The sequence below is a fragment of the Acipenser ruthenus genome, chromosome 21, assembly GCF_902713425.1.
Source record: "Acipenser ruthenus chromosome 21, fAciRut3.2 maternal haplotype, whole genome shotgun sequence".
NCBI lineage: Eukaryota > Metazoa > Chordata > Actinopteri > Acipenseriformes > Acipenseridae > Acipenser > Acipenser ruthenus.
This window is the reverse complement of record NC_081209.1, coordinates 21,490,580-21,516,316: the sequence shown is the minus strand read 5'-3', so window position 1 is coordinate 21,516,316 and position 25,737 is coordinate 21,490,580. Positions and strand designations below refer to the sequence as shown.

The following is a 25,737-nucleotide window of genomic DNA, read 5'->3' as shown; positions in this document are numbered from 1 at the left end:
CCAAAGTACAGCCGCCAATCCCTTACATGGTGTAGATTTCCAAGTTTCAACTTCTTTCCTAATCCAAACAACTCTTAAACCTGTTAAGAACAGTCTATGAGGATCAGTGATGAACTGCAGAAGTAATGTTTATTGGCAGTCACTGCAAGTTCACAGATTTTAGTATAATCAAACTTTTAACGCTTTCAATCAGGAAGGTACAGAAATTGGGCATTTACGTGTGAAGCTAGCAAATTAAGTGTCCGATGTTCCCAGCAAGAACATTTACATGATTAGGAACTCCAGCAATAAAATATTCTCAAAATGGATTCCCTTATACTACAAGTCTATTGGTGCATTAAGTAAGTATGAAAATAAGTATTTATTAGTGTCTTTTGTCTAATTGACAGGCTTCAGACTTTGACCAAGTTTCAAGGTATTGGGCAACATTTGCTCATTTTTATCGACTATTGTCAAAAATACATTTCTGGCTGAGCAAACAATACATTTCCTAACTCGTATCTTGAGCTTTCAGTTTAGTTTCAAAGGTCAGTCTTGTTGGTGTGTTGTTGAAGATGTTTAAGCACCAAGTCTGCGTGGATTGAACTGATTAGGAAAGTATTTGAAAGCATGAGTTAAGTCGCATTTAAAATGTTTATACAAAAACAAATATGGACAGTGCATGATGATCCACATTCCTGAACTACTGTATACAGACTCTCAGCCAAAATACTGCTCACCAAGTCAGCAGGGGACCAACTTATTCTTTCAGACAGATTAGAATGGCTTTTAACCTATTACTTTTCTAGACCAAAACTAACATGGACCAGAATTTTAAGACAAGGATAAAACTAAAATAGACTTTGAAGAAACACAGGCTAGCTATAGGTGTCAGTGGTCCTGTCTGTTTACAGCGTGAGTCTGTCCTGGTGCTCATTTTCCGATGACAGAAGTACTTGGAGCTCACGATCAGTGTCATGATGAACGTGTGGCGGCTTCTTGACGTGCTTTCCCAAAACTCCAACTGACAGTGCAGCGTGTTCGTGACGTTCAAATTTACTATCTTTTTCCAGCAAGGGGCTCAAACCAGATTTAAAAGTAATATATGTTTATGCGTCATTGTCAAAAACATTCAAGGACTGGACTTTTATTCCCAACTGTTCATTTGTCTCGCAAATTACATAGTAAATAAAGTCGAAACGGCATCATCTATGGGGAATTTTATATCAAACCGAAGCGTTTTGTAAGTCAGGTAAAAGGGCTGTGCAGTGAAATGGAAAACTTCTACTGGACACCACCTGTAGTGGAAAAAGCAGAGAACACAGCTGTATACCAACTACAAAGACACTATGTTAAAGTGTGTGGTCTGTAAATTATATAGCCATAGCCATATTATAAGATTTTCTCCAAAGAGTTTCCATATCAACCATTCCATGATCTAAAAATATAAAATTGCAAGCTGAAGTTGCTAATGAGATATTAGCAGCTGTAAAAGCAGAAGTGGGGCTTGATAATATTCCAGTGTGTCTTTCTATCGGAGAGAATTCAATGTTAGTTATTCACAATCAAACGTCTGAGCATTACGCTATACTGCAGCCCGATTAACACAACATTCATAGGCTAATTGAAGGCGGTGGGGGAGGGAGGAAGAGATATATACACTGGTAAGGAATACTTTCATACCACTCCAGTATCCTATTTGTCTATTTGTATGATAAAATATTGCAGACAACCAAGGCAGCGGTAATATTTTTTCAAGGATCTCTACACCAAACATGCACTATACTCGTACAGCTGCATTACCAAGATAGTCTGGGTCAGGCATGGCTGACTAATACATAGTATTAAATCAAGACTTGCCATTTCATTTTTCAGGCAACCTCCACTGCCGGAGGGAGGAAACAGAATAGGTCAAACAGTGGGGGTCTGATTATTACAAACACAGACTGTATCCGGAAAATCACAAGTACAAAGCTATTTGAGCAAGAAAATGTAAAGCAAAAAGGACAGATGAAATTGTAAAAAATTTAAGTCTTACAGACAATTTTGTCAGCCTTTCTAAACACCTTATTACTCATAGAAATGAATGAAACTTGTGAATAAAGGTCATTTCAGGTCACTGGAAGAGAGTAGGCGGTTCAGTGGTAAAACTACTGGAGCTGTAGACAATAATATCTCTTTTCCACTGTACAGCCGAGCCAGGCTGAGCCAGCCCGGTCCGACTTTTTTAAAACTGCAGCGCCCGAGCCATGCAACTGACGTCACATGCAGCGAACGTGTCGAGTCGCACGCAGTATTAAGAGGAGCCGTATTTGAGTTGAGAATCGCGGATCCAGAGGGTTTCATTGTGTTTTTCTTCACTTTCGTTCTTCATATATTACTGAATACAACTCTGCACCTGCTTGGCTCCGAGCCAGATTCAGATGTGTTGTGAAACCAGAGTTTCATATTCCTCTAATGAAAAAATATATTAAGTTGAAATATATTCATTCGGTAGGCTTACACCATAGAAGACTTTACATGAATTATAGGACACCGAATTCCTTCAAAGACAACACGAAGATATGCGGTTCCATCTGCAATTGGACAAGGTCACAGATCAGCTGCTAGCATCTCATTTTTGTATAATCCTCATTCATAAATTCCACCCCCAATATTTCCACAGCAGTATGCAGTAACTTACAATTTTCCTTTCTACCCCACTATGTTGTTTTTCTGCAAACTGGATTATCTCTGTCTGCTGCTGATGAAAACTACTAGAACTGACTTCAAGACGTTTTAATCTTGGTCCCACTTGGAAATCCCACCAATCACAACTTTATAAACCACGTATAAGAAATCAACTGATCGTTGTTATGGAATTGTAAAAATTCCTGTACCTTTCCTGAGATGTCAGATGTCTTCCTGTGCACAGAACACATGCCATAGTTCTAAATGTTAAAAAAACAACACTGTTTTCTTTCGTACAATCTTCGTTTGTGATGGATAAGAAGTTATAATAAAAGACATCATTTTGCACAGTTTGAGCAGCCAGCTTCGCTTTGAGGTGCTCTTGCTCTAAACTGCATGAGATGGCAACTCTAATATAATAACATACACCTTACACACAACATATAACTGACAGTACAAGCTAACTGCCAACATACATGCATGTTTTGGGGCTGTATGTTATTAATCAGGTATTGTAGTCTACAATGTATGATGTGCAGTGATGCTTTTCAGTGACAGCTGCACAGAATAACCAAATCGCTCTTTCATAACCGGTCTCCCACTCATACAGCAGCCTCCTGCACACTATTAATATAGGTTCAGTTGCATGGTTCAGAAAGAAACAAATACAGCTACCCACTTGGAAAGGCAAGGTATTTTCACAAACAATGTGGGGCTAAAATGAACAAGGTGCATCATTAACACACACACACACACATCCCCCGCATTACATCTGGGTCATTCCACTGGGTTGCTTGTCTGCAGTGTGTCTGCAACAGTGCTCTGTAGTAGCAGGGATGGAAATAAGACTCCCACTGCATAACAGTGTCATCTATCACTGGTTTTATTTTGAGTTTAATAAGACAAACCCGAGCTTGTTACCTATGGGCTAATCAAGCGCACTGTAAAACCTGGAGTACTGTTGAAAATCATTTATTTTTGATTGTCAAAATCATGTGTCAAGAAGCACAACAATTAAGCAAAAGCTAATCTTTAAATCTTTGGATGTTGCCACCCAGGGGGAATATTGGTTCAGACTGGAGAATGCGGTTTACAGCTATAAAACACTTTCCTGTCATTATAACTTTGTTACAATTGACCCGAAATAGACTAACCTTTTCTGATTGATCCTAATATCATATAAAAACAAGAGGACAATAACTGCTATAGGAGGTATTGAGAAAATGACGATTCATGATAACAGTATGTTTTTGTATGTTGGAACATATATTTTATAGCCCCTTTAAATCACATAACTACTGTATAAGAGATAGCACATCAAGCCATACATCACTGTGTGTGCATATTAAAAATGCTATTTTTCCCCTGATAACATTTAAAATATACAGTGCCTTGCGAAAGTATTCGGCCCCCTTGAACTTTGCGACCTTTTGCCACATTTCAGGCTTCAAACATAAAGATATGAAACTGTAATTTTTTGTGAAGAATCAACAACAAGTGGGACACAATCATGAAGTGGAACGAAATTTATTGGATATTTCAAACTTTAACAAATAAAAAACTGAAAAATTGGGCGTGCAAAATTATTCAGCCCCCTTAAGTTAATACTTTGTAGCGCCACCTTTTGCTGCGATTACAGCTGTAAATCGCTTGGGGTATGTCTCTATCAGTTTTGCACATCGAGAGACTGAAATTTTTGCCCATTCCTCCTTGCAAAACAGCTCGAGCTCAGTGAGGTTGGATGGAGAGCATTTGTGAACAGCAGTTTTCAGTTCTTTCCACAGATTCTCGATTGGATTCAGGTCTGGACTTTGACTTGGCCATTCTAACACCTGGATATGTTTATTTGTGAACCATTCCATTGTAGATTTTGCTTTATGTTTTGGATCATTGTCTTGTTGGAAGACAAATCTCCGTCCCAGTCTCAGGTCTTTTGCAGACTCCATCAGGTTTTCTTCCAGAATGGTCCTGTATTTGGCTCCATCCATCTTCCCATCAATTTTAACCATCTTCCCTGTCCCTGCTGAAGAAAAGCAGGCCCAAACCATGATGCTGCCACCACCATGTTTGACAGTGGGGATGGTGTGTTCAGGGCGATGAGCTGTGTTGCTTTTACGCCAAACATAACGTTTTGCATTGTTGCCAAAAAGTTCGATTTTGGTTTCATCTGACCAGAGCACCTTCTTCCACATGTTTGGTGTGTCTCCCAGGTGGCTTGTGGCAAACTGTAAACGACACTTTTTATGGATATCTTTAAGAAATGGCTTTCTTCTTGCCACTCTTCCATAAAGGCCAGATTTGTGCAGTATACGACTGATTGTTGTCCTATGGACAGAGTCTCCCACCTCAGCTGTAGATCTCTGCAGTTCATCCAGAGTGATCATGGGCCTCTTGGCTGCATCTCTGATCAGTCTTCTCCTTGTATGAGCTGAAAGTTTAGAGGGACGGCCAGGTCTTGGTAGATTTGCAGTGGTCTGATACTCCTTCCATTTCAATATTATCGCTTGCACAGTGCTCCTTGGGATGTTTAAAGCTTGGGAAATCTTTTTGTATCCAAATCCGGCTTTAAACTTCTCCACAACAGTATCTCGGACCTGCCTGGTGTGTTCCTTGTTCTTCATGATGCTCTCTGCGCTTTAAACGGACCTCTGAGACTATCACAGTGCAGGTGCATTTATATGGAGAATTGATTACACACAGGTGGATTCTATTTATCATCATTAGTCATTTAGGTCAACATTGGATCATTCAGAGATCCTCACTGAACTTCTGGAGAGAGTTTGCTGCACTGAAAGTAAAGGGGCTGAATAATTTTGCACGCCCAATTTTTCAGTTTTTTATTTGTTAAAAAAGTTTGAAATATCCAATAAATTTCGTTCCACTTCATGATTGTGTCCCACTTGTTGATGATTCTTCACAAAAAATTACAGTTTCATATCTTTATGTTTGAAGCCTGAAATGTGGCAAAAGGTCGCAAAGTTCAAGGGGGCCGAATACTTTCGCAAGGCACTGTATATATATATATATATACACTACCGGTCAAAAGTTTTAGAACACCTCAATTTTTCCAGTTTTTACTGAAATTTACGCAGTTTAATGTCTCAATGTACTCTGAAATTAAAGCATAGAACAAATAAACAATTGGAGATAAAAAAGAAATCATGGAATCATTTTGTTTAACAAAATTTAATCTAAATTTTTGACTCATCAAAGTAGCCACCTTTTGCAGATATAACAGCCGAACACACTTGTGGCATTCTTTCTACACTGGAAATCAAATATTGTTTGGTAAGTTCTTCCCAACACTGTTGCAGGTTCCCACAAATGTGTTGCACTTGTAGGTTGCTTTGCTTTCACCCTTCTGTCCAGTTCACCCCAAACCAGCTCGATGGGGTTTAAGTCTGGAGACTGTGCTGGCCATTCCATGATTTGAAGCCTACCATTTTGTTCTTTTCTTCTAAGGTAGTTCTGACATAGCCTGGAGGTATGTTTTGGGTCATTATCCTGCTGTAGGATGAACCCCTGACCAACTGGGCGTATACCAGAGGGTATTGCATGGCGCTGCAAAATGCTGTGGTAGCAGTTTTGGTTCAGGGTGCCACTCACTCTGTGCAAGTCGCCGACTCTGGATCCAGCAAAAGAGCCCCAGACCATCACGCTTCCTCCTCCATGTTTGACAGTTGGTGTCACACACCGAGGAACCATCCTTTCGCCTACTCGACGGCGTACAAAAACCCTGCGTGATGAACCGAAGATTTCAAATTTTGATTCATCGGTCCATAAGACCTTCTTACAGTCTTCAGTAGTCCACTGGCGGTGCTTCATGGCCCAGACAAGCCTCTTTTTCTTATTTTGCCATCTTAGCAATGGCTTTCTTACTGCCACTCGACCTGTCAAACCTGCAGCTTGAAGTCTTCTCTTCACAGTTGAAACTGAGACTTGCTTACTTCGACCAGTGTTAAGCTGTGCTTGAAGCTGTTGTCCTGTGAGCCGCCTATCACGCAAGCTGTTGACTCAGAAACTTGTCTTCTGATTCTGTTGTGGCTTTGGGTCTGCCAGACCTCTTCCTGTCAGAGTTTCCTCCAGTTTCCAAGTGCCTTTTGATGGTGTAGGAAACTGTACTCACTGACACCTTGGCTTTCTTTGCAATTTCTCTAAAGGAAAGACCTACACTTTTTAGGGTGTCACAAAGACGGCCGGAGTGGGTGGCGTCAGACCAGAAACAGGAACACAAACGACAGAGAGATGTGGTTTGGTATAAGCTGGGCGCGTGATCGCGCTCAGCATTTAATAAACAGAAAATAAAAGGTTTTAAACACAAAAACACGGGACACGGCACTACACGCCAAAATAAAAAGACAAACAAAACGGACTATACAGTAAACAGACAGTGCACAGACAGACAAACGAAACACGGTGAGTGAGACAGTTATTCACTTTTATATTTACGTTCTTTCTTATTATTTAATTTCTCCTTCTCCACCCTCGTTCTCCACTCACCGAACACCTAACCCTGACTGAACGAAAAATGTGCCTATTTATACTGTTGTGCTGGGATTCAATTACTAATTAATTATTCACTTGAATCCCAGCACGTGAATTAATTCTGTGCAACCCCGTGCTCGCATATTACATTTAACCAGCACGTGAAGTGATTTGTGCTCTCCTCGTGCCTAAATACAAATCTACACTTTAAATATACGTGAAACACAGACCCGTTTATATCCCGTGTACCAATCTATACACCAACATTAACACACACACGCACGCAACATATAAATGCACACAGGGGCGGGGCGCATTGCCACATATACCCCCCCTTGTGCGCAGCACACATGGCCTCAACGGCCACCTCCCCCCTTAAAAATCCAGCAGTCCAGGACAAAGTCTCGGGCTGGGAAGGGAGGCTTCAGTGGGCCCATGGCTGGCAATGCTGTCAGCACCCCTGCCGGTAGTGGCACGGCTGACAGCCTTCTGGTCCATGCTTGCAGCGAAATTGCTGCGGGGGATGCTGGTCTCCTGACCTCTCCCCCTGTCTTTGTAGCCGGTAGCTCCCTTTGGTGGGGCTCCGACCACAGTACTGCCGGCAGCGAAGAAGCTGCAGTGGGAGCAGGTCTCCGGACCTCCCCCACGATCTCCGGCAGCGAAACTGCTGCAGTGGGAGCAGGTCTCCGGACCTCCCCCACGATCTCCGGCAGCGAAACTGCTGCAGTGGGAGTAGGTCTCCTGACCTCCCCCACGATCTCTGGCAGCGAAACTGCTGCTGGGGTTGGTGGTCTCCAGACCTCCTCCCCCTTCTTCGTGGCCGACAGCTCCCCTTTCTGGGGCTCCGGCCACCGTACTCCCCGTGGTGGAGGTATGGGAAGCAGAGCCAGCTCCTGCTGTTCTGCTTCTGGCAGTGGCAGAGGCAGAGGCAGCTCCTCTGCTCCTGGAAGTGGCAGAGGCAGCTCCTGCTCCTCTGCTCCTGGAAGTGGCAGAGGCAGCTCCTGCTCCTTTGCTCCTGCCGGTGTAGGTGGCGGAGGCAGAGGCAGCTCCGGCTGCTCTGCTCCTGCCGATGTAGGTGGCGGAGGCAGAGGCAGCTCCTGCTGCTCTGCTCCTGGAAGTGGCAGAGGCAGCTCCTGCTGCTCTGCTCCTTCCGGTGGAGGTGGCGGAGGCAGAGGCAGCTCCGGCTGCTCTGCTCCTGCCGGTGAAGGTGGGAGCAGCGTGTAGTCTCCTGCCGATGGAGGTGGGAGCAGCGTGTAGTCTCCCCCTCTTTCAGGGGACTGGTGCTGCTCTGCCTCTCTTGCAGCGGACTGGTGCGGCTCTGCTTCTGAAGGGGAAACCAGCAGGCATTCTTCCTCTGCTGGTTGTGCTGGGGAAACCAGCAGGCATTCTTCCTCTGCTGGTTGTGCTGGGGAAACCAGCAGGCATTCTACCTCTGCTGGTTGTGATGGGGAAACCAGCAGGCATTCTTCCTCTGCTGGTTGTGCTGGGGAAACCAGCAGGCATTCTTCCTCTGCTGGTTGTGCTGGGGAAACCAGCAGGCATTCTTCCTCTGCTGGTGAAGGTGGGAACAGCTGCCTCTCAGGCTTCGGATTCCCGCGGTCCCCCCGTCTGGGCGCTGGACGCTCGCGGTCCCCCCGTCTGGGCGCTAGTTCCTCCTCTTCATACTGGGTGGGGCATATGGCTAACGTGTGCCCATAAGCCCCACAGCCAGGGCATAACTCTGCTGCGAGGTTCTTTAAAAAAACCTCCCAGCCATCATCCTCGACCTCCTCCCTTTTGGGCTGTGGACGCCCCGACTCCTCCCTTTTGGGCTGTGGACACTCGGGTTCCCCCCACTCAGGCGTAGGACGTTCGGGTTCCTCCCACTCAGGCGTAGGACGTTCGGGTTCCTCCCACTCAGGCGTAGGACGCTCAGGCTCCTCCCACTCGGGCTGTGGACGCTCAGGCTCCTCCCACTCGGGCTGTGGACGCTCAGGCTCCTCCCACTCGGGCTGTGGACGCTCAGGCTCCTCCCACTCGGGCTGTGGACGCTCAGGCTCCTCCCACTCGGGCTGTGGACACTCAGGCTCCTCCCACTCGGGCTGTAGACACTCAGGCTCCTCCCGCTCAGGTACTGGAGAGGGCAGCGACTGCTCCTCTCCCTCTTACTCACTGGAAGGCATCCCTCCCATGTCTTCAGCTAGGTAACCCAGCACCACCATGGTGAGGTCACGAACGGATGCCGGGTTGTGCTGTTGCTCCCAGTCCTCCCATCGTTTCCCATCTCGCATCTGCAGTGCGTGAATAACCATGGGGAGGTCACTGGCGAAGTTCCCCTCGGGGTGCACCAGCCAGTCCCATATTTCCCGGGACGGTGGGGAACCCGGTGGCAGTGGGGGTAGAGGGGTGGCTACTGCCCCGTTGTGGCTGTCCTCCTCCCAGCCCGGCATGCAGGATGAGGGCTGCAGCTGTTGTTGCTGCTGCTGCTTCTGCTGCTTCCTGCAGCTCTTTCTTCCCATCCTCGCTTTACTATTTTTTTTTTTTTTTTTTTTTCACAAAACCCCCTCTCCTGGTCTGACGCTTGGAGGCGCTATTATCCCACGATGACACCACGTGTCACAAAGACGGCCGGAGTGGGTGGCGTCAGACCAGAAACAGGAACACAAACGACAGAGAGATGTGGTTTGGTATAAGCTGGGCGCGTGATCGCGCTCAGCATTTAATAAACAGAAAATAAAAGGTTTTAAACACAAAAACACGGGACACGGCACTACACGCCAAAATAAAAAGACAAACAAAACGGACTATACAGTAAACAGACAGTGCACAGACAGACAAACGAAACACGGTGAGTGAGACAGTTATTCACTTTTATATTTACGTTCTTTCTTATTATTTAATTTCTCCTTCTCCACCCTCGTTCTCCACTCACCGAACACCTAACCCTGACTGAACGAAAAATGTGCCTATTTATACTGTTGTGCTGGGATTCAATTACTAATTAATTATTCACTTGAATCCCAGCACGTGAATTAATTCTGTGCAACCCCGTGCTCGCATATTACATTTAACCAGCACGTGAAGTGATTTGTGCTCTCCTCGTGCCTAAATACAAATCTACACTTTAAATATACGTGAAACACAGACCCGTTTATATCCCGTGTACCAATCTATACACCAACATTAACACACACACGCACGCAACATATAAATGCACACAGGGGCGGGGCGCATTGCCACAAGGGTTATAATGGTCTGTCTGTCTTCCTTTGTTAATTGCCTTTTTCTCGCCATTATGAGAGCAATATACTACTTCCTGCAGTACAATACTGACCAAATAATGCTTAAGAGGGTGTAGTAACACAGTCTGTTCCAACACTGCTTTTATACAGACAGAGGGTTTGTAAGTAATCAACAAAAGTTGGGACACCTGTAGGAATTGTTAGCATCAACTTTCAAGGCTTAATTTACTTCCATTGCTGCAGAACAGCTGTAAGTTGTTAACCCATTACTTGTTCCCTGAAAAAGGCCTTTTTGTATAACTCTGAAATGTACATTATTTTTCAGTTTTTGGTAACCTAAACTTTTTTTTTAACCTCTGGCAGTTTACCGCTTACCTTTGTACCATTTCAGGTTATTCACTGGACTTGAACTGCTTAAATTTCAATAAAAACTGGAAAAATGGGGGTGTTCTAAAACTTTTGACCGGTAGCGTATATATAATATAATAGATGACAGCTTTACCATATAAATGTGCACTACAGACATGATTCCATGACAAACCTAACATTTTCAACAGCTTTGTTAAATCCTGCTCCAAAAGATTGATAACATTTTTGGTATACACATGTATCCCATGACAGCACTCAAAACAGTAAAACACTCTCACATTCAAGGCTAATTTGTATTGCTTATAGGCTTAATTTGAATAATGTCACCAGTTCGATATGAGAATCATCTGTGGACAGTTTGTACAACAGAAAGATATCACATTGATCTGTTTAATAAGTGACCCATCAACCCCTTTTGAAACAGACTTTCACTCGCTTACCAGGGCTGGAAATATTTGACGCTTGATCAGCTGCTCCAGCACTGATCCTTATGTTGGCATTCCTAAAGTCCACAGCAGGCTCATTAAAAAGGTTCAGTTCTGTGGGAGGGGTGGCTATTGTTAAGCAACGGACCTCAGTATGCATCGGTAAACTCCATTACAGACAGATCCATTGGGAGAGGAATTTCGTGCATTCCAGAGATCAGGATTCTTACAGCCTGCACTGCAATTTATTCTATGTGTACGAGTGTTTTGAATTGACCGCATTTGTTTTTGAAACATAAAAAGGCTTTGCATATATTTTAAAGTAGGATCAACAGACAGCATGATGGCACTCTTAAATCTTTCTTTAGTTGCATCTACAGATATATATGGAACCATGACATTTACAGAAAAGGTATAAAAAGGTTCAAGGCTCTTGACTTATTAAAATGGTATTTTTGTATCTTCAGTGTCTTTACCTTATAGGGGTATTCCAGACACTTTGCAGAACTTTTTTGCTGTACCGGTATGTAGTGTATCAGAATACTTCCTTATGTTCCCTAATAACACCATTCTAGAATAACTGAAAAGTAAATCATATATGCTTCATTAAACGGTTTCAGGTTAAGAGAAAATATATATACAGATTTAGGTGTGAATCAATCCACAGGATGTCTGGCAAATAACCAAATGAACGGTCTCTCTAAGGTGATAATGAGCAGGTGCTGTGTAACAGAGGTATGTGTTCTTCAACACTGTTATAAGACAAGAGCTAAGCAAAGTAAGGAAACCCTCAGGGAAGAGGGTTTCCTTACTTTGCTTAGCGCTTGTCTTATAATGCACACCCTGTATGTGTCATGGGTGGATTTTCCTCTATACACGATTTCCCAGCCGACGCCATGTGACTTTTCATTTCTTAAAAATATGCTGTAGCAACTTTAAAAAGCTGACTAAGATGAAGCACAGGGAGGTAAAGCAATTTGCCCTGGGTCACAAAGTCATCAGCTTTACTTCGATGTACAGCCAGAACTCTGTTACCCGGGCCTCTCCTCCAAACAAGTCAAAACTTTGGCTGGCTGAAGTATGAGCTTCTATCCTTAGTACAGCTACAGAGTAATAGTACCAACAGTCAGAAACAACGATCTAATCATTTTGCTTAAATTAGCATTTGAATGTTGATACAAGCAGCTGCCTTCCTCTGGTTCAATTTGGATTTTAGGCCAAGATAAAAGAAGACTGCTCCCTGCAGAGCAGACAGCTGAAATTACCCTCATCTCTGCTGTAGGCATTTTTATCATTGCAACAGAATACATACATCCCATTGTGTCAAGAACTGAGCCTGAATTTACAGACTGATTGTTTCCTCACCAAGTCACATGCAGTTAATTTAAGCAACGCTAATGCAAATCGAGCTGATTCAGTGAATTTCAGTTTCAACTTCAACACAATTTGCTTGTTCTTTTGAAATATTATACAGTAAAGGAATATCTTGTGAGTTTGCAAAATCCTATTCTAAATAGCTACAGGTCCCATGCCCCTACAAATGAAGGCATCTGACTGGTTGCTATATTGAGGTTAAAGTTGCATTGATTGGATGTGTGACCTAGTATGTGCTAGTCTGGAAATGTCTCTTCAGGCTGTTCAAAGAGCAAACAGGACTGATAAGCTAAAGTAATAAAATGAACAAATACCCACAGCAAACCAGGCATTCCACTCTTAACCCATCAGGCCTCTTTAACCCCAGCACACTGGCACTTCCACAGAAAGTTCCATTCAAAGCACTTGTAAAGAAGATGAGCTTACACTTTTAACCTAGTGTCTGAACCTGGAAGACTTGGAACCATTGGCTACTTATGGTTGCAATACTGAAATAGGCCAAGCTTACAACCCAAAAATAAGAAAGAAGTGCACAGGAACAACCTTTGAATTCACAACTCATCACACTGCAGTACGGAGTTGTGGTCTGGAAATGTGCAAGGTCTGATAGAAGCAAAACGTAGGCAACTAACATGAAGAAATGGGACAACACTGGTTCCTGATGGGAGAAATTAGATTCGATTTCAAGTTAAATCTGCTCAGAGAAAACATCTCAGCATCCTTCTTGAAGACAAGACATACAGTAAACCATTGGTGCAGATATAACAAGACAGACACAGAAATCCCCATAGAACTAAAAACCATGATGTTTTAAAGACACACGTGGGTTAAATGCCACTGTTTCTTCCAGGGTTCTCCCCAGGCCTTTTCAGCGGGCGGGCCGCGTGGCAACGTGGCTGTCGCCGCCCGGCTGAAATAACTGGATCTGCCCGTCTTGCAGATGCTACTGTGCCTTTACCAATAAGGATTGATTTTGTTTCTAGCAGACCGTTGCTGCGTGAAAAAAAAAATCTTGGAACCACATGACAGCTGTGTTACGTCTTAACACAACATTTAACCAATCAGAGAGTTGAAGGGGCAGGTTTTCTGTGTTATGCACTTTGAGAGGCTAAAAAATAACCAATTATTTTCAATCAGTCTGCGTTGTTGCAGATGAAACTACAGATGGGAGAGAAGTGTCCTGAACATTGTATTTAATTTGTAATTTTATGAAAACGGTATATTTTTGTAGTAATGCCCCTTGTTTTTGACTAGTCTGTATATTGTAATGCCAGCAATAAGCGTTTTTTTTTCAAAACACCTTTATATGTTGACTGACCTACAGTACATTGTTACTAGTGGACTGCTTTAAAAAAGATTTTTCCTGAAAACTGAAGTATCTCAGGGACTTAAAAAAAAAAATGAATTCAATAGATTTTTTAATGTAAAAATGTAAAAACGGAATTGATCATTTTTAAAAAACAGACTTTGCCATTCCTAAGAATGGAACATCAGGAGCCCTATATGTGGTGATGTAACGTTATAGACCTAAGCTGTGTGCGAGTCATGTGCAACTATTAACTATTAAGACCTCAGTGACTTCACAATGGGCAATATAAAAGCACCACCAAAAACAAAAACCTAGTCGCAAGCAGGTCATGGATCAATCCTGTGGACATATGGAACGCATTGTGACAACAGAAGCAATAAATGTGGTCCAAACCAAAGAAACAATGCACAATGCACCATAAGCTGCGTGGCCCTATCCAGCATTAAGGCCGTTCACTAATGTATCGGCCAGTCAGTGAATTTGCATGCTTTAGGAGACAGTGCTGTAACTAACATGATTTTTTATAAATACCTTTTAAATAGGAGACAGAAGCTCTAAAATTATTCAAATGCCACTTCACAGTAAGTGTTCTGTTACCCTGAGTAAGAACACCCACTGTAAGTCATCAGGTTTCATCATACAAAAAGCCACGTGTCATTTTTTTTCATACCAACCTTTAACCCAGATCACTAATAACGAAATGATCCCTCAGCCTGTGACACCTTATTTAGTGTAGCTTGCCATAATATTTAGAACTTATGAGGACTACAAAAATAAGTCATTCCCTCTGATAAAGTGTATTTAAATATGAATTAAAATTTAGAAATTGCAAGTGCTGGTAAACATTTTGGATTATATTTCCCAGAAAGAAATCTTTGGAAACTATGAGGAAGTGAAAAAAACATCTAATTTTACAGGACTACCAAGAAACTAGAAATGAGTTTCTGAGAAAAAAATTCATCCCCAGGGGCATGAGGTAAGTGGAATGGCATATCTGATTGAATGGTTTGTAAACTTAAAAAAAAAACTATTTGTGAAAAAAGATCTGTATCATTGCTATGGCCAGAGGTTAAACATGGCAGTGAAACCAGTAAACGTAACAGAGAATAATAGTGTAAGATGTGTTCCAGCTTCAAAGGCACTGGGGTTTATTAAATCGAAACTGTGGCAGTACACATTGTATTACTGTACAGGCAAATACTAACTACAGAGACTTGTAGGGACTGTTGGGTGTTTGATTTTCAGAACTATAGTAATTCTCAGTGGCAGTAATTCGATCTGATTCGAAACTGAAACATACATTTCAAAAACAGAAAAGCATAGGACTCAATTATTTTTGTTATTTGGAAACTTTTGTAATTTCAAAACGCAGTATGTAGAAAATCTAAGATCGTGTCACAAGACTTTCCCTTTTATGGGGGAAATTCCCATTAAAATGCTAACAAAACAGCAGTTTAACCAAGCCCCTTCCAAAGATATTTGTGAGCGATCTGGTTCCTGTTTGCTTAGCAGGAAACCGCTGCAAAGTTATCATACCATTGTGGTCTTTCCCATTTGTAGCAGCTAGGGAATTCCATCCAATTGGTAGTGTATTGCTTACAGTCCCCCAGTGGTTGTACTGCAACAAAATAATCTCCTAAAATGTAGTTTGCTGCCAGGCAGTTTACATTTTTTTTGATACCAACTTGATTAAAGAATAGGGCCAGAACTTCTTGTGGCATGTGCAGTACACATAAAGCAACAGAGTAAATGTGAAGAGGGGTACAAACCATAAATCCATACAAGCATTAGACCATTAAAACACCTGCAAGAACACTCAGGACGGCTCTGAAACGACATGTGGAATCTGCAAGGTGTATGAACTGTTCTGAGGTAGGCCGCCACTGTATATGACCATCCCTCACAGATTACATATTATAATTTCATGAGGGAAGATGGAACGGAAATTAATCTATCAGGAAGTCGGTTCTCCACAATGGAACTTGGGAGTCATCACTGCATTTCTAACAAAACATCAGCAATCTTGGATAAAGAAGCTCCCGCTGTAAACTCTCTTCAAAGATAAATAGGGGTTACACTCTTAGAAACTTGAAAGGCTGATATTTTAGCAGTTTATTTTTTTTCACATTTTGGGAGCTTTATTACACATTTCTTATACAATTTTGTGTGTTGACACTTCAATAGGAAGTGACCATTTAAGTGGCCACACCCTTGTCAAGAATCCATACTGCATGGTTCTGGTTGTTACAGCTTGATCACTACCTGCATTCAGCACATGGGTTAAATTTGACTGACGCTTTTCAGATATCATAATCCTCTGCAGTCCTCAGCTTCCATGGTCACTGTTCGCTTCCAACTGCATGTATACAGTACAGATCACTTGCTGTTTTCTGACATGTATGCCCAGAATAGAAATCAGATATAGGCCTAGATGCCAAGGCCACTCCAGCCCCACATAATGCACTTTTACAGTCATAAATCTTTGTTTAGAGCCATTTTAAAACAAACCAACATCTAACTGTTCTAGGTCACGCCACATTCCACAATTAACTGATCATTGTATAGAATTGCCTCATTATGAGCTGTCTTGTTATTTATTTCCTAATAAAATGACCGCACCCTGTGTGACTAGTTCATTTAGTTAACTGTCACATCACATCTACACCACGTTAAACCCTGGGTTGCTTACTAGATTTACTAGTCTAGACTATACTTACTGTAACTATTTTTCGTCACTTCATTACTGTCAAGACAACTGTTGAATCCATAAACCATAGGAATTCCGTTATTATAACATTAAACAGATGATTTTTCATATGGCAAGTGACAGATTGTTTAAAATGCTTTTGTGATTTAATACACGTATTCCTTTCTGTCATATATATAAAATCAAACTGCATGATGCACTATTGTCTCAATGGCCAACCAGAAACATGTGCCTTAGGCGGTTTACCTGTCTAGATTAAATGCTGCCTTCACCGATGTCAAGAGATTGTCGTCCTCACAGTACTAAATAAATGGCCAGCACAATTAAGGTGGAGTGATGTATTACGAGTGTGATGTATTATTATATAGCATCGCTACCGGAACATAGTAAACTGATAAAAAGGATTCTAACCACAACACAAACGTATTAGATGTAACACTTTCCAGTCATTCATAATTCAGCGCGAACAAGCTATTCCCTTTGGCAAACTGTTATTATTATTAGTTAACTAGCTGTTGTGTTTGGGTCTATCAGCACCAATGTTGTAGCTGGATCAAACTGTTTCCACTGCTAATTAAATATTAAAAACGTTAACACAAAGGAGTACAGCAACGAAGTGAATAAATTCAAGACTAAATTTTTTAAAATAACGTTAATCAGTCATTTTTATAGAGAAGTGAATTAACAGTTAATCAAAAATCCATCACGCTTACGAACATCCTGTTTTTAGTAAGCTGTTTCGCCGTAAATTAAAAAGGTGTTCCACTTTCTTGTATAAAAATACCGTACTGTTACCTGCTGAGCATTATATTAACAACAACAAAACAATAAATTAGCACGGACCCAATAACGGTTATGCCAAGTGTAAAATCTTCTCAGCAGTGTTTTTTGTTTTGTTTTGTTTTGTTTTGTTACGATAATTGCCGTGCAAAAGCCATTTACCGTGTCTTAATTTTTTTTTAAGTAAGATGATGTTTGTTTCAAGGCCTTTTCCTGTGTCAGTGTCCTAATATCTCTGTCTTGCTGCTTTACTCGATTACCTCCTGTGGCACCCCCACCCCAAAAAAAGAAAACCCAATTAAATAAACTGACCTATGGTAGATATGAAGGTGGTGTTGAATGCGTCTTCGCTGAATCTGAAGAGAAGACACGTCTTTCCGACACCGCTGTCTCCTATAAGCAAAAGTTTAAAGAGATAATCGTACGTTTTCGCCATTTTCCCTCGGTTGCTTTTCCTCCTGGTAAGTGACAATATAACAACACCCTTACTCGTTCAGTTACTCTCCAGTTCTGACACTCTGTGCCACCACACAGCGAGAGGTAGGCAGGGCCTCTACGGTGACGTCTTGAGAAACATCGCTGGGGACTGGCCAGGGCCAGAAGACGGCCTTCAAGCGCTTGGCACTCTGGGTGATGTAGTTTTTAATGGCAACTACGCACCACCGTATTGTCATTGGGGGACTTTCTATTTAATTCTGTGTGTCCAGCATGTGACATTGAATGCCATTGCAGGATATGTAAAACTGGAAATAAAAATGTATACATATGAATTTACAGTATACAAAAATTCAAATGTTCTCAATAGGAAATCAAACACTTGCCATTATTTTCACTTTTGAGCTGGATTTTTGCATCACCATTTGGCTGACCTTTCTAAAGCTGTTCAAATGTAATAGAGCATGCTGCATGATGGGCAGCTGCGCCAAAAAGCTTCCATTGGGGCAAGCTAGGGTTACTAATGGCATAGATACATGATTTGTTGTTCGGTCACCCTTGCTTGTTTGGTAAAATACATTACAGTACAACATCAAGTATATATTACAACAGCGGTGCAAACTGTCTGGTTAGTTGATTTACTGTGTAATTGTCCCACACTATGAAACTACACCCTGTAACCTTTACTTTGCAAGGAAGCATGTTTTTTTTTTTTTTGTACTGAAAAAGTTAATAAAAAAAAATAAAAAAAAACAAAAAAAAACATGCTCTTGGTTTTCATAGAGAAGCAAATTTGGACGTTACACCGGTTCATAGATTATCACACATTGAAATAATACATTGATTAAAGTACGTATTTTCTCTTTAAAAATAAAATACCTGGCTGTTCAATTATTTAACAGCGGTCTGAAACTGTTTCATGAATATCAAACTATGATGTTCTTTATAAAAGCAGAATGAATAAATGCGAGACGCATAATCTCGGCAGTACTTATGCCACTATTTATCACCTACTGCTAAAGTGTTTCAGAAGAGTGTTATGTCAACGGTTTATAAGTGTGTGAAGTCGAGTTTAAAACTTTACAGAAGTCCACAGTTAAGTGATTAGCTGCAGTGCAAGTGAGTGGCAGATCTAGTATGGATGCAGTACAGTACACCTTTTGATCATTATTGCTAAATTCTACCGGGAGTCCCACTTGGAAAGCGTTGAACTGAAGCAGCTGTCAGGTTTTTTTTAATACCGGTGCCAGCACTGAGCACTTGGCTCAAAAGTATTTAGCGGAGTCCCCAGCGCCAACCCACACCCATAACATACAATCGTTTTTAAACATAAAATACGCACATTAGAGTAAGTGTTAACTAGCACTGTGATCTTAGTACTTTGGCATGTTTCCACAAATTACAAAAATGCAATTTGTAGCATATGCTTTTGTGTGAATGGGCTGCCATTCACCGATTAATTCATGTATTGTGTAATATATGAAAGCTGCATCTCCAATTTTCCAGTCAGTTTCGTTCACGATTTGCAAGATCTGAGGACTTGTAGGAGAGTTTGCAGGTCTTTGTGATGCTGCAGAGGAACAGTCCCCAAAGGGATGACACTGTGGACAACAGATTATTACACAACACGGTTTTTTCTAATTATTCAAATACCTTAGCAACTATGTTTTTTTGTTTTTTTTTTTTTTTTGTTTTGTTTTTTAGAAAACTGGATTGCATTTAAGTGTAAGGTTAATTTATTTATTTATTATGTGTTTTTTATCATATATACTCAATAACTTGCTGGCTTCAAGTAGAAGCACATAACACAGAAGATAAAGATAGAACCTGCCCCTTTAAGACATTGGGGAAGCGGAAGCGGCCTGTTGATAATTTATTCCGCTTTTTTTCTTTTGTGCTTCTTAGTCCTGACTAATCAATCTCTCGCTCTCTCTGAAGTAGAACACGAACGTAAGAAACATGCCTGTAAGTTACTATAAACACATGGAACTTTATCGACTTTAGTTTAATCATCTTCCCGAACATTGACAACCGACTGATTGTAAACGTATGGAAATTAAAAGGCACATGCAAGGCTTTTTGTGAACGTCGCATTCGATGAGACGTATTTATAAAGTTTATTGCGATGTAACACATGGCAATTCTAGAGCAGGGTAGTAGTATAAAATGCCCGGGCCTAGACACATTTGCTTTGCGATTGAAGTTGTGACGTATTTGTATTTGTTTTCACGTAGTAAGCCTAAATATCTTTTCAGATTGTTGTGTTTGAGAATTGAATTTGCGGCAATTAAATTTAATTGTTTGGTTCGCGAGATCTGCACCCACCTTTGACGTTTGTGCAGCCGGAAGGTCTGCAAATGATCTCCACGTAGTTGTGAATCAAATGGCGTTGTGTTGACAGTGTCTTTAATAATATACAGTAGATGATACTGTTTAAAATACTACAAATAGGGTTGATTTTTCAAGATATTATACATTCATAGATACAATAAATAAATAAATAAATAAAGCAAAAACAAGAACGGTTATTTAATCACAGAAATGGAAAGATGGGAAAGCACATTATTATCAAGTGTAAAAACGAAAAAAAAACAGCCCTGCGATAGTTTTGCAGATCCATTCAGATTACAGTTGCAGTAATTGTGTTTCAGTTTGTTTTTGGTTAGTTGTTTAATAGGGGCCAGTAAATAAATGTGATTTGTTGTTTCATTTCAGCTGGCAAAAGACTTGCTGCATCCTTCTCTTGATGAGGAAAAGAGGCTGCACAAAAAGAAGAGGTTGGTCCAGAGCCCTAACTCCTACTTCATGGATGTTAAATGTCCAGGTAATAGAAATATATATATTTTTTCTCATGCATGTTTTTGCATCATAAGATTACATGCCCTGCTTCATTTTTCCTTGTTTGTTTTACAATGCACGTCTGGTTTTGTAGTCATGTTTAAACATTGTTTCCCCATAGGCTGCTACAAGATCACCACAGTGTTTAGCCATGCCCAGACGGTAGTACTGTGCGTAGGCTGTTCCACAGTACTCTGCCAGCCTACAGGAGGAAAGGCCAGGCTGACAGAGGGTAGGTGGGGGAATTTATCAAACAAAGCACAATCATTCTGAGAACAATGAGGCCACTTACAGACCTAAACAACAGTGTTGTTTGTTTCATCAAATATATACCTATGCAGTTTAGATCACCCAGAGTCCCTGCACTGTATAAATAGGTGTAAAAGATTAACTGTGTGTCGAGATGGTTTGCGATACTTGAGATGATACTGGTTATTAAATGCTGTAGACTAGGGGTGGCCAACCCTGGTCCTGGAAAACCGCAGTCTTCTACATGTTCTTCTACACCTGAGTTATCAATTATTTTTTTAAATGGTTAACACTAAAAAAAAATTCCAGGTCTTTAGCCATTGATGATATAAAAATTGTGGCTCTCCAGGACCAGGGTTGGCCTCCCCTGTTCTATACAAACACTAGCTTTCAGACCTGTTTGTGTCTGCAGCTCCATCATGATACAATACTTGTAGTCCACCAGATAGTTTTTTTTAATAATGTGGAATGTGATTTATCGTTGACATGAGTACCTGCTCTTTTTATTACTCAACTCTCAAGACTTCCTAGCTGTAGCCAGTGCATTCTCACAATTGGTTTGTTCAGAAGTGGTCAATTGAAGTGGTTCAGAGACGGCATAAAATATGATGGCTCTGTGACAGTATAGGCAATTCACACAGACCAAACTGCCGCATCAATGCTGGTTCTGAGCCGCCATAAGTCGTCTGTGTGAAAGGGGTACAAGTTTATCCATTGCCTTTTCTGTCGAACACTACATTTCTGTGAGTGTTTCTGAAGTTTTCTCAGTGTACAAGTCTGTTTGTCTTTCAGGTTGCTCATTCAGGAGAAAACTACACTAAAGATGATGAAGATCAAACTGTCACATTCTATATATAAATCATGTAATTCACATCACTGATAAATGCTTTATATGCTGTTCATTGATTCCAGTGAATGCCAATGTAAATTTGTATTCGATGGATACATGGCAGTTTGTATCTGTTGTGTAATCTTCACGGTTTTCTGAATAAAAGCCTTAAAATGTGTACAGATCTGATTGGAATTGTTATTGTGGGCACTCGCTGAATGATACAGGCGCTGGGGAATATTGTTCAGTCTTTTGACTGATTTCCTGCTTTGTGTGTATTTTTGTTTCTGTGTAGTTATGGTTTGGATTTAATGCTTCCCTCCAAACTGTGTTTTAACTTGGCCTAAAACAATTGGGCTGCCGCACCTTCAATTTTGAATTCTCCATAGTTCTCTGTAGAGATGTTGGGAATCAGTGTCACCTAAATTCTCTGCACTTTCAGGCACTTTTTTTATATTGCTTTTCCTTGTTGTTCTATGAATAGTGTGAATGATGTAACTCTATTAGTGCTTTAACACAGAATTCGACTCGGGTTCTTTTTTTTATTATTGTTTAATCAGGACCAGAACCTTTTAAGAGGGGCCTGGAAATCAGCAGCCCACAATAGTGCTAGATAAATACTACACGCAAATGAATGACACTGTAGCACTGTGGTTCCCAACCTGTGGTCCGTGAGTAAACTCCAGATGGTCTGCAAACAAACCCATTTCTACACAATCACACGCTGTGCTACTACTATTACTAAGCAACACAACAGACCGCTTTAACCACAGGATATATCATTAGATGTGTATGTAGTCTGCATTTTCTAATGTGAAACAAATACTAACTAAATAACTTGCACATTATGAAGGCACATTTGTCTTAGCCGGCATTATTACACTGCTCGGGGAAAAAAAACTAATCTGGTCATCCCAGCCTTTTTGCTCTGCATAAAAGTAACACACTGCATTGAATATTCCTAACTTGGATGGAATGACTAAATTAAAAATAAAAACCATTAAAACCATAGTTCTGGTACTTTTCGTTTTCAACAATATAGAATACGTGCTACAGTGTTGGCAGGGATATAGGAATATTATTATTATTATTATTATTATTATTTATTTCTTAGCAGACGCCCTTATCCAGGGCGACTTACAATTGTAACAAGATATCACATTATATGGAAATCACATTATTTTGACATACAATTACCCATTTATACAGTTGGGTTTTTACTGGAGCAATCTAGGTAAAGTACCTTGCTCAAGGGTACAACAGCAGTGTCCCCCACTGGGGATTGAACAAAACAAACCTTCAAAATTGAGACGCCATTTACAGAGATGCCAAGTTCTGAAAGTGGAAAATAGTAGCACCTGACCAGTAAAAAGATTACCTGGTGAGCGCAGCGAGGCGGTATTTTTTTTTCATGATCAGGTGCTGCTAGGTGCTTACCTAAGGAAGAATCAATTCTGGACTGAAAATATTCAACCTCCAAACTTTATCAAAAATAACTAACAAAATAACATCTCAAGAAAGATTTAACAATTTGCATTTCACTTGATATTTGTATTCTGAACTACAAGTACTTTGGATTTCAATTTAATTAAATGTCTTTTGTATGGAAAAGTATTTGAAATGCAATTGAGTATACCAAATGCATTTCAAATACTCTTCCATACAACAGACATTAATCTATTGCATCGGTATACACAAACATTGGTACAATTTGCATCATTACCAACTTTTAACATTTCCAACTTAAAAGTCTTTTATAAAAAAAAAAAAAGGACCTCCTGATCTGTATGTTGGTATTTACTGTATTAATGTAGTTCTGGTATTAAATTCCACTTATTTTTTTATTGGTAGCTTGTTTGCATTTTTTAAGCAGATCACAGCCAAACACCATCTTGTAGCACACACTGTCACGTGCAAGGATGTGGAGCTTCTGGACAAGCAGCGCCTCCAGGGTCCTATCAGATAAATTTGTCTGAAACTCTGTACGATTCTTGCGAACGATACTAAACACCCTCTCACTATTTGCATTACTGTGAGGAATGGTTAGGATCACCAGCATGACCTTCACCAGCACACTGAAACTGGATTTCTGTGTTGTACAATTTTTCAATTGCCCAATCATATTCCATGCTACATCAGCCCTGTCTGCTGACAAAATGTCCTCTGAAAAACTGAAAATTTGGTATCTTACAAACTGGGACTCCAGTTCATCCATTTCATCTTCTTTGACCAGCCCAAATCTGTCCACAAAATAACGGACACAGTCAAATGACACCTTCTCCCGCTGACTGATGTCTGCCACTTGGGCATTCCTAAGCAGTTCATCCTGAAGAGGAAATTTCTTCTGCATGTATGTGCATGCCTTTACAGAAGAGTAGAAGAGCTTCACATCTTCATGTTGCAGTGATTTATCAGCAATGCAGGCGTGCAGATATTGTCTGGTCTTTGTTCCAATCACCAGGTCATGCTCAGATTTCTGGTTGTTGAGACTTCTAAAATCTACTGTGTACACACTAGAGGCTGCTACCAATACAGCTGGCTTAACAAACTTGCAGAGAAGATCTGTATAAATGGCTTGTAATTCCCTGCCAAGGACATGGATATTAGGCTTATCACTTTGCAACAGGAGATTGAGTTTATCAAATGCTGGAATACTTGCAGAAATAAGCAATACAACTTTGTGGATGCCCTCTCAAAGCAAGACTTGATTTTATCCTGTTTAGTTGATAATGGCATGCTCTCTCTTGGTTTGGTTTTTCCAGATGTGGAGAGGGCTTTCTTCTGTGAATCTGAACTAGGCCTCTTCAGCTTCTGACAGTGTCCTTCTTCTTGGGCTTTGGCTGAAGACTCTTTACTACAAACCTTTTGCTTTGTAGGTACTGAAGTGTGAACCAACTTCCCACTTATAGAAGGCATCTGCTTGGGACCAGGCTTCTTATGAACCTGACTGTTTAAGCTGTGCTGTTACAGTAGGCTGTTGTGCACTGCTAGACTGTGCTCTTTCATGTGGTCTGTCACTATGAGGCTGTGCTTTTTTATCTGGTCCGCCAGGGTGTGCCCCACTGGAGCCTAAAAATAGAAAATACAGTTGTAAACCTCAGTGAAAACAGGTCTAATATACTTTTGCTAAAGTGTACATAGATTGATAAATAGATATTAAAATTAACAGATTCATTTCAGATCTTATACAAGTATATAAGCTGTTGAAAAGAGAGCAAGCTGGAGCAAAAGCTTCCCACATGCCACATAAACAAGATCACCAGAGTTAAAATTAAGGTAGTGCACCACTATTACAAGCAATAAGATGAATGAAAAGATTACACAGAATAAGTCTCTTACTAGTAGAGTAATTACTAAACAAATCATACTTATACAAATTCTACATAGAACACATTTAATACCACAACTGTTTGTTTGGTTATACCTATATATACCTACATAAAGGAAATGTTTGTGTGTATTGTATACCTTTAGTGACAGAAGATGAAGGACTCTCTTTGCTTGTGAAGAACTTTAGTAGAGCAGGCCACTGTTCCAATAGCCTGTCAAGACATTTGCCAACACTCAACCACCTTCAAAGTAAAAAGAGAAGAAGTTTAATTTCTCAAACATTGTGGAAAAACATTATATATTACTATTACAATATTGATAATTGAACATTTACAAAAAAAGGCAAATTCAATCAGGGATCAAATTACAGGTGTCATCTGTGAACCTGAATGGGAACTGTATTTCACACTTTCTTTGCTGATGCAGACAGTAGAAGGTTTTGTCCTTGATCAGGTACTTTTCTACAATTTAGCTAATAGTCCTTAAAATAAGCATATTTATTACATTTTTCATATTGTCAGAACTGACTGGAATGTTATACTTGGATAAATGAATAAATAATAATAACTAGATAGTATTATCAAGAATGACTCATTCTAATTAATAAAAAGGGTAGCCTACCTTGTATTTACATGCTTGATGATTCCTCTGGTTTCGATGTCACAGAGCTGCTGTAACTGTTTTAGTTGTTTATTTCTCTTGCTGCTTTTGTCGAAATAATAATACAAGTCAATCAA

At 40.6% G+C, this 25,737-nt stretch overlaps 2 protein-coding genes across 3 annotated transcripts in view; one reads left to right on the top strand and one right to left on the bottom strand.

Annotated features, from left to right (window-relative positions):
• Positions 1 to 20,132, bottom strand: part of LOC131699120 (ras-related protein Rab-8B-like) — a 33,938-nt gene extending 13,806 nt beyond the window's left edge. Inside the window, exon 1 of one of the 2 annotated variants that reach the window (XM_058995033.1) lies at positions 20,080 to 20,132. Coding sequence is in view for 1 of the 2 variants with exons in the window: in XM_058995032.1 (XP_058851015.1) it covers positions 17,632 to 17,755 (124 nt within the window). In the remaining variant the exon portion in view is untranslated. Of the gene's footprint in view, positions 1 to 17,631; positions 17,911 to 20,079 lie in introns of those variants that run through there. The other variant, XM_058995032.1, reaches the window with a different exon arrangement.
• Positions 19,590 to 21,848, top strand: LOC131699121 (small ribosomal subunit protein eS27-like). Its single transcript, XM_058995034.1, has 4 exons — positions 19,590 to 19,719; positions 20,470 to 20,578; positions 20,714 to 20,824; positions 21,634 to 21,848. The coding sequence occupies exons 1-4, from the start codon at positions 19,714 to 19,716 to the stop codon at positions 21,660 to 21,662; spliced, it is 255 nt and encodes an 84-aa protein (XP_058851017.1). The 5' UTR covers positions 19,590 to 19,713; the 3' UTR covers positions 21,663 to 21,848.
• The last annotated feature ends 3,889 nt before the right edge of the window (positions 21,849 to 25,737 follow it).

Bases quoted from the DNA above. Each gene is read 5' to 3' on its own strand.
- LOC131699121 (XM_058995034.1), top strand. The intron at 20,579-20,713 runs GTAATAGAAATA...GTTTCCCCATAG, and splicing joins CATGGATGTTAAATGTCCAG to GCTGCTACAAGATCACCACA. The intron at 20,825-21,633 runs GTAGGTGGGGGA...TTTGTCTTTCAG, and splicing joins AAAGGCCAGGCTGACAGAGG to GTTGCTCATTCAGGAGAAAA.